General features: G+C 40.7%; 1 protein-coding gene across 1 annotated transcript in view; it reads right to left on the bottom strand.

Moving 5' to 3' along the window:
- The window catches only part of FAM20C (FAM20C, golgi associated secretory pathway kinase), a 115,741-nt gene that overhangs the window by 13,048 nt on the left and 92,872 nt on the right, over positions 1 to 9,821 (bottom strand). Inside the window, exons 7-10 of the mRNA XM_019512606.1 lie at positions 4,197 to 4,377; positions 2,945 to 3,054; positions 1,786 to 1,867; positions 1,111 to 1,170 (exon numbers count right to left, since the gene is read on the bottom strand). Of these exons, the coding sequence (XP_019368151.1) occupies positions 1,111 to 1,170; positions 1,786 to 1,867; positions 2,945 to 3,054; positions 4,197 to 4,377 (433 nt within the window). The remainder of the gene's footprint in view (positions 1 to 1,110; positions 1,171 to 1,785; positions 1,868 to 2,944; positions 3,055 to 4,196; positions 4,378 to 9,821) is intronic.

The raw sequence follows: 9,821 nt of genomic DNA, 5'->3' as shown, positions 1-9,821 counted from the left end.
GCTGATTCTCCGAATCAGCATAGAATCTTCAGACTCAGATCCAGCCGAATCGAGTTGGGGACAGTGATCCGAAGCAATGAATCAAACCACTGTCTTTGATTTGGGCTGAATTCGAATCTGAATCAAATAGGGCCTGCTTCACACATCCCTACCAGTGGGATAGATGCTGCCATGAATGAGAGGGGGCTGTGTGTACTGGTCTGGGTCCTTGCTCCCAGTAAGGCAGAAAATTTCCCAGTCATGTTCAATATTATAGACAATTTCAATGCATGTTACATGCCTAGATATCTTTGAGGATCTGGGCCTATAAGTGCCTGAATCCTACTAGACTCCTATATAGTCCAACCAGTTTTGAACATATTACTTTAAATGCCTTGCCTCCCTCACTTATATACCTCATAAGGCTCATCTCAAAAGAGATGTTAGCCAGGGAACTGGATAACAAATCAAACTATAATTCTATGGGCCCCTTCCTACTCACTAAAGTTACTGGGATTATATACCATTGCCTTCAATGGAAATATAGCAGGGAGAAGGGTCCCTGTTATTGTGTAGAAAATTCAACAGCATTTAAGGGCAAATATACCTTTCAGATCTTTTATTTGTTCACAAATCTATCTGGATTACCTTAGCAGATACTCTGTCAATAGCCTCAGAAATTAAACCCTGCTGTAAAAGCCCTTCTTTTTTCTCAGTCTTTTGCTTTAATACAAAGCCCACAGAAGTCAATAGAGGTCTTGATTTTAGTACCGTTTACATCAAACCCTGAAAGTCTGACTTCCTCTGGGACTTGCAAAGCAGGTGGAACATTTGAATCAATAGGAAGAAAGCTCGGTGCGTAGCACCAATTTATTTGCCTCTATTTAGTTAAGCGGTTGTTGGAGGGTGAAGTGAGAACCTTCACCATAGTAAAGTTCAGTACAGTACTGAGGGTCTTGTCCGCGCTGAGTGTAAATCTTGAGCTAGATAGTCACGCATCATTTGAAACACTCAAATATTCAACTAAGATAAACTGATTTTATATACATATAAAGCACATACTTCATCCTTTCATCCCCGTTCACAGCCAGCACACTATAGATTAAAAATTAATATTGCAATGTAACATACCTGCAGCACTGGTTTAAAGGCACCAATATGGAAAGCTCATCATGGGAATATTTTCCAAACCTGTTTAGAAATAAGGCATATATGATAAAGGGTATTTAAGTTGAACCCGTGGATGTATGTTTTTTGATTCTGGAAAATTAAATAAATACACAAATAGTACATAAATAAATCTCTACGAATTTAGCTCTGGATCCAGAAAGCAGTGGAAGTTAAGTGCAAGATCAAGCCACTACACAATTCTCGTTTATTCATGGTGGAAATAAATATTGGAAAATTATGCTAGCAAAGCTGAGGAATGGTCTTGTGATTAATGAACTGGAGTGAGTCTGAAGGGACTTAGTTCAATTCGCAGTGGTATCACATACTTCCTGTATGAGTATGCAAGTCATATAATCTCTCTGGGCTTTAGTTTCCCATCTGTAAATTAGGGATCAAAATATTTAACTTCTCTTGTTCTTTGTCTAAATATGGATTTTTTTCACGCCAGACAGAGAGCTGTGTTTTTATACCACCTGGCCTAATGGAGCCTTGATTTCTGTTGGGTCTTCTTTATACTGCCATATTACAAATACAGGGTAATTCATAATGGACATATTGAAATGTATAAATCATCAGAGGATTTGTTAATCTGACCAAAATTCTTTCATTCATCAATAGAATTATTAAAATATTTACCCTCTTCCATTATCTAAGTGGATAATAAATGTTTCATTTCCAAACTTTTCAAAAGTTTCATAGTGATGTCGATCCATGTTTCCTACAGAATACGAAAGAAGAAAAAGGTTTTTTCAAGTGTTGTTTCTCAGCACAGAAGATAGGAGAAGGTCCAGACCTGATTTTTTCATCAAAGAGCAGAATATTTCCAACAATGAAAAATGCTCAAAGACTTCGCAAACTGCAGAAGGTGCATTTAGGTTCAATTCCATAGAACCTTCCAGCTGCAGATTTTGCACACCCATCTTGCACGCCCATTTGGAATCTCTTATCTGTTATGTTATTACAATCCTTTTGCTTTATTAAAACTATGAACACTTTTCAGCCATTGTCTTTACGTTTGTAATATATGTTCTCACAGAATGAGCCCATATGCAAACATATGAGATCATATATCAGATGATAACTTTTTCTTACTGCTTTAAAAGAAAAATTATGGTTAAACGACCAACTGACTCTGTTTTTAAATGTGACTGTCCTCATCTACGGTAAGGCAAAAAAGGAGTTTTAACATCCTACTAACAAAACATGTGATCCTTAAAGTAGGCATGTGCATTGTTTCTGTTACTATTACTATGTTACTGTTTCTTCTCAGTTTTTAAAATATTTCTAATCAGATTACACAGTATGAGTGGTGTCCCGTATATTCCACATTTCTCCTGCCTGCTGGTCATAGCAATTTTTCCCTTTCCCATGCTGTCTACATTGATGCAGAGAAATGAGAAGTACACTACCAAAGGGGGAAAAATCTAGTAATAACAAATACTCTTATCATTTACATGTAGGAACCCTCTGTTATAAGAGAATGACACTCACTGTAAAACGTACTGTAGGGGATAAGACTTTTAGTGAACAGTTCATGGGACAAGCATGAACGACATCCAGCATTGTCCTCACTTCTAATATACTTGCATAAATCTTTGTTCTTTTAATTTGTACAGATGCAAATACATGTCCATGTCAGTCAGCATTTTCTCATAATTATCCTCAACTGCACATGCAATTTGTGCAATTCTACTTGAGCATCAGAAAATTACTGAGCTATGTGAAGCAATTCCTAGGAAACCAATTATTATTAGAATTAAATGTTGGATATCATTTAAAAAGTGAGGAAGCTTACCCATTAGAAAATCAAAAATGGTCATATCCATTATATCTAAAATTCTGGTCCCACTGTCATATGGTGGTGTTTGCTTAACTTCTTCGCAGTAATCTGGGTCGACTTCCCACCTAGAAAAAAACCACATTTTTGATAGCTTATATCAGATGTAAAGGTTCCTCAGTAGAAAACAGCCTGATGTTTTTCAGCCATTTACTTGTATGACACTGGGCGAGGGTTAGAACATGCACTACGTGCTCTGGCTGCTTTGAGAGGTACAAATTCTGGCATAAATGATGTCTGATGAACAGAGCTGGCTTTAGGGAAAATGGTGCCCTGGATGAACTTGTATTTTGGTGACCCCTGCCTCCTTTGAAAAGAAGCAAAGAGTAATACAGCTTGTCCTGGTGCCTGGTGCTTGCATGTAAATGGATGCAGTTCCTTTAAATTTTACCCTCCACCACTCCCACCCATACCAGAACGGCCTGTAGGCTGTAGCAGCATGTAAGGGAGTGTCTTGAAAGTGACACAAGTGACAAATTTAAAGGGACAGTGCCAGCCTGATTTTTCTTTTTCCTGTTCTGAACTTGCCAACAGCCTGCACTACCCGGCCTGGCTTCTGAGCAGCAGCTGGAGATGAGAAGGGGGAAGGCAAGGAGGGGCAGGCTGGGCTGGGCAACCTGGGGTTGCCCCTGTCACCCGCTCTGAAGCCTGCTCCTGCTGATTAATTAAGGGGCATTTCCTGTCATTTCTAGGCGAGTCATGAATTGAAAGAAAACAGCTTGCTTGCAGATTCAAGATTTAGAAAGTCAGGTCTGCCTTGGCAGTCATCATACAGTCAAATACTTAACTCATTTGAAGTCATCATACAGTCAAATACTTAACTCATTTGAGTCTTGATTAGGGATGCAGGTATTTCCCAATTGTGTCCTTTTGCAAAAGCTGTTACAGGCTTTGTTCCTGCCAAGATTTAAGCACGTGCCCTTCTTTAGACGTGAAAGTAGTCCCACTGCAGTCGACTGCAGTATCATAACCATAATGGTGTTTCTTTCAGATCTAAGTATTACTTTTGCTCCCTGTGCATCCCCTTTTAGGGGCTTGACTCAAAGCTCATTGTAGTCAACAGAAAGATTTTCATTGACTTCGGTGTTTTGGAACGAGCTTTGGCAGTAAATTCCCTTTAGAAATGAATCACATCTTGTATCCTACCAAATAAGACATCATCAGCTCTGCTGCTTTGCTGCTGGAAAGCACCTTGCTCCCTGGTACTTACTCCGCTTTCTTCCGTTTATGATAGGAACGTCTCCATGGATTCCTCCAGGTTTTCCTTTTAGCTAACGATAGGTCAGGTAGGAAAGCCGCCAGAGAACCTTCAATTTGATCTGGTTTTCCACAAAGAGCATGCTCAGTTGAGCAGTAGTATGAACATTCCCCATAGAAGCAGATGTTGTTTGCTGACAAAGAAAGGAAAACGTTTACAAACGTTCTCAAAACACATTGAAATATACCGACAAACATGAGCACACATAAGGCCCTGATCTGGAGCCCATTGACTGCAGCAGGGAACATTTCGGCTGGATATTATAAATAACTTTCTTTCTATGAAGTTGGTTAAGCATTGGAATGGGCTAGCTAGAGAGGTTACAGAATCTCCATCCCTGGAAATGTTCAAGAGCAAATTAGAGAGACAATTGACTGGGATGGTTAGGTCAAGGATGATCACTGCTTGAGCAGGGGCCTGAACCAGAGGACCTCATGAGGACCCTTTCCAGCCCTAATTTCCTATGCTGTCAACAGAAAGATTAGGATCTTGGGGAATTAGGATCAGGCCATAGATCAAGCCTTCTCAGAACATTGCCAGGTTATTTATATGCCATTGAATATATTTCCCAGTGTACTCATACACATAACCTGACTTTCTTGAATCTTAGCCCTATATTTGTTATTCCTAGTAAAGTGTAGACTCAGCATGGAACCAAAACTATTATATCTGACCATAACTAGTATTTTTGGAAGGTTTATTCAGTACTTTCTGAAAGTCAAGCCCTTTTATTGGATACCCAAAGAATGGAGGCAGGCAAAATCAAATCACTGTAAAAGAAACAGGATGAGATTTGTACAAGTGAATCTTACTCTCATTTCTTTTACAGGCTGACAGGAAGTCCTTCCTCTCACCTTTTTTTTGTGTGTGAGTAGAAGCTGTAAGTTTACAAGGGCAAATTGTTTGTTATATATGTCGATTTACAAGAGTCACAGAACTCTAGCTGTGGCAATATATATCTTAAATATAAATATCCTCTCCATATGCTATATTATTCCATTAGCCCAACAGAAGAAAGAACTCCTTAACAGCAACATATCATATTTTACAAGGTGTATGACGTTTAAAATCTCATCATGTATCTGAATGACAACAGGCAGGCCATGCTGTTTTACAAGCAATAAACCAGTTCCCAAGTGAATACACTAGAAAGACAAGTAGTTTACCCCACAAAAGAAGTAAGATTATTAAGAACAAAAGGAGTGAGATGTTCTTCTTATTGCTGTTCTGCTACGGTGCTTTAATTATTTCCATTACACAAAGGTTTAAAAATATAGATAATATACAACCAGGAGAAGCTTGTTTCTTATCCTTACAGGAGAGTTCAATGGGGGGACGAGAAAGAAGTTCTACACCACAAAGCCAGACAGCTTGTGTTGGAAAATGGCTACGTTTGTTCTTCTTTGGGAGAAGTTCAGTGAAAAGCTGCAATAACAATAATGGGTAATTCTGGTTCTCTGAGAACCTGGACCCACAGTGCATCTACCCAAAAGTGATTGACTTTTACACCTATGTAAGCATGCTGCAGATAACTACCATTGGGTAATTTCCCCCAATTTCCCTGAATGTTTTGGTGGTAAAACCACTGTGGGTGCCTCTACATGATGTTGACTTTTTCTAGCTAAAGACAATCTCCAGGTTTATTTCACTCTCACAGTGTACCACTATGATTCCCGTTATTATTTTGCACACAATAAATTTAACACTGATAATGGTGTTAATGGTTAATGTGCTATTACTAGTAAAAAAAAACGCTAGAGGGCACCGGGTGGACGAATTGTGTCAGAAAACAGGGAAAATGGTGATGTTAGCTGTGTGCGAGAATACACATAATGCAAGTTTCATGATAAAATTAAACCTGGTGGAACAACTGGCCATGGTAAAAATAAAACATGTCGGAGGTGGCCTAATTTCCCACGATAAATTGAAACTTACCATGATAAAAAAGGTCAACGCGTATTTTCACATGTGACTAATCTATAGAAATGGTGATTTTTGGTGCTGTTTTGTAATGTGTATCTAAAGCGCACACATTGTGCACAAGGACCCTGTGAGTTATACCAGTGCAGGTGTCGTGTATCCACAGCATACCTGGGGATTAGCCATTTGTTTAATGCAAAGAGAAATTGCCAGGTGTTTGCTCTGGATCCTGATGTAGTCTACATCACTATAAAAAAGGCTGTGTGTATTTCACCAGTGTAAAAGTGCTGTATTCCCAGCCTGAAGGCTAACCGCTTCCTGGTGCTTGCCTTGCAGCTCTGCACAGCTGTTCTTACGGAGCTATGTGCTGATGTGCTCTTTGGCAAGCGGAAGCTTGAAAATACTTTTAAATTCAAGAGATGGTGAAGATGCAGTAAGTGATAATGATGATTTTACCAGCTGATATCACTTGGATTTGTAATCCAGGGGACAAACTTTGCTACTGAGCTATCTCCAACAGTCAATGTGTGGGGGTCAATGAATAACTACTGAACACGTTTTCCTGGTTATTAAGTTCTATGCCTTCCAATTCTGGTCATCTGACTTGTGCATTAATTATAGTTGAAGGCTGCTATCAAATCCCTGCTTGGTCTTCTCTTCTGCAGACTAAATAAACCCAGTTCCCTCAGCCTCTCCTCATAAGTCCTGTCCCCCAGACCCTGAACCATTTTTGTTGCCCTCTGCTGGACTCTCTCCAACTTGTCCACATCCTTTCTATAGTGGGAGGCCCAAAACTGAACGCAGTACTCCAGCTGTGGCCTCACCAGTGCTGCTTAGAGGGGAACAGAGTTTATTCCTTACCAGTCACACATTATGTACATCTCTGTAGTCTGATAAACTGGCAACTATTATCAGCCACTCAGTGCCCCCCCCCCACCAATTCTCACTTCAAATTGGGGTTTTTTTTGTGTTCTCAGTGTTCATATTGGCCAAACTACTTTTTAATTCAGTTTTAAAACACAGCGAAAACAAATATATACTGAATTTATTCTGAAAGCAAGAGACTGAGACCAGTAGGGATAGCAAAATAGTTTGAGAAAGAAGGAAAACGAAGCACAGGATTGAGAAGAGGGGAGGGAAGGAAGGGCCAAGAAAACGAATCCTTTTGGCAATCCTTTCAACACCATCATTTTAGAATAAAATAGATTTTCCTTTCATTGAAAATGTGTGTTACCTTAACAATTTACTAATAAGAATAATAACTTGAGGAGATTTCCCGTTAACTCAGATCCACCACATCCCTGACTGATAAACCGCCCGGCTTGATTATTTCCTATAATCACCTCAGCCTTTGGTCTTGGCGTTTATTCATTTCAGGATATGATTATGAGCTTGTAAACAGGAAGCCCACTCTATTTCTCCTTTAAATAACCTGTAACAGTAATTCAGATCTATATATAGGCAGATATGCTGCATAGGAAAGTAGCATTTTTTAAATTATTTATTTAGCCTAACAACAAAAACCACTGCAGGCCCCAGATCTAGAACTGCAGTCTACAGGTAGGCAATGACCCTTACTTTCTTAAGGGTCTCCTTCTCAAGACTGTTTCTATCCTACTAGCTTGACCACAGCTTTCCACAAGGCTACAATCTGTCTGTGCTCTTAAGTGTTGCCTTTGATCATAACTGCAGGATTAGGAGGGATTTGTGCTTCATATACGTGTTTTTCATGACTCAGACTGAAAGCAAGGAGCAGTTCAAACATTTGCTGTTAGTAGGCAACCGCTGATCCTTCTGGATTATGGTGTTTGCATGAGAGGTCATCAGGACCTTCAACGCATACACGTAGACAGGGGAATGGAGAAGTGGAGACTGCCTAGACCTTCCACCGCCCCCTAAACCATTGAGACAGTATCCAAAGGCCAAACGAAGTCCAGATGTTTGGTGCTTCAGTGGCTGTAGTCACTGGTGATGCGTAGGGGGTACATGCGGGTGCACATGCACCCCCTGAGCATGGTGGTGTACCCCCTGTGAAATGGTGCTGCTGGCAGTGTCGGTCCGCAATCACTGCTTCTGCTGCCAGCAATGTCTGTGGGTGGTCTCCCAATTGCTGGTGGGCATTTGCCCACCCCCCCCCGACTGACAGCACCACGGCTGCCTGTAGGAGCTCTGCGCTTACCACTGCCATGCTCCCACCGCTCTAGCACCACCACTACCTGCAGGAGCTTGCCACGTCCCCCAGCCTCTGGGGGCATGTGGCGTTCATGGCTGTAGTTATGTGCATGCCTGGGAATCAGACTTGGGTCTCCCACATGGTAGGTAAAGATTCTACCACTGAACCACAACAGCAGTTTAAATATTTTCTGTATGCTCTTGTAAACTGAAATTTACTTCAGAACACGGATTATCAAATGGCATCACCCGGCAGCCACTGGTACTATTAGCCAGCGATACTGAGATTTGTGATTATACCTGTGAAAAAAATGACCCAAACCCAATATTTTAATAGGTTCCAGGCTGAACACAAGAGATGATTTGCAAGATATCACAGACACGTGAGACTGTGATCTTCACTGCAGGCGCATTAGGGTAGCTAGGGAATGTATAGACCCCATGTATCCCCCTGTACTTGCCATCCTTTTTGCAGGTGATGGAGCAGCAGAGAGAAGTGCTACTAGTTGGTTACTGCTTTCCACCTGTACAGGTGAGGGGCAGGTGGAAAGACGAGAAGCGTGCAGCACCTTGCCACCACTTAGTGCCTCCAAAGAAAGTGAGAACTGTGTCCCTGCCTTGAAAGAATAGTGTGTTGTCCCTTAAGTGAGGAACTGAAAGTCTGCAATCTAGTTCATGATCTCATTTAACCGAGTGTCAGAGTCACCGGTGATCTGTTGATGTGGATAGTCTACTGGGATTTCTCTTGATTATCTGAGACAATTTAGCTCTAAAGGCAGAAAGGAATCTGCTTACACCTGGAAGTTTGATTAGTTATCCTGAAGTACAACAGTTTTTTAAGGAGCAAGAGGCAGAGAAATAACACTTGTCTGCTCTCATCCCCTCTGCTTCACAGTATGCAAATTTGACCTTTTTTTAAAGGAATTATATTAAATACAGCACTTTCCACCACAGGAAGATAAATACCCTGTTTAATAGTTTGCTTCTGAATTTAACTTTGGTAACAAAGGAACTCTGTCAGCAGCTTTTCACACTGTCAGTGAGAACAACTGGGACTAATCATTTGGTATAAATCACATAATAGTACCTAAATAAATTCACAGTGAAGTTTACAGGCTATCACCATGATCACATCCATGGCTGCATGGGTTGACATAACTAATCTGATATGTCCTGGCTGCCCTGTATTTTCAATCAATCATCACTCCTGTTGGACTATTGATTTTTACGTACCACTCCTAGTGACTTCAAGGGGCACTTGGTACATTGAAGAATGGCAGGATATGTCTTGTTGTGAAGCAAACAAATCCCAAGCAAAGCCACAAGAGGATTTCTTTCAATAACAAGGCTTATTCTACGCACCCCCATCACGCACTCTCTGGGCCCAGCTTTGAGATCCTTAGTGCTATTGGCTTTAATCAGTATGCTTGTAGGACATGGGTACAGGATCTCATAGTTTCATAGTTTCTAGGGTTGGAAGGGACC

Source organism: Gavialis gangeticus, unplaced genomic scaffold, assembly GCF_001723915.1.
Source record: "Gavialis gangeticus isolate Ggan-Ray unplaced genomic scaffold, GavGan_comp1, whole genome shotgun sequence".
Classification (NCBI taxonomy): Eukaryota; Metazoa; Chordata; order Crocodylia; family Gavialidae; genus Gavialis; species Gavialis gangeticus.
This window is presented reverse-complemented; position numbering and strand designations above follow the sequence as displayed.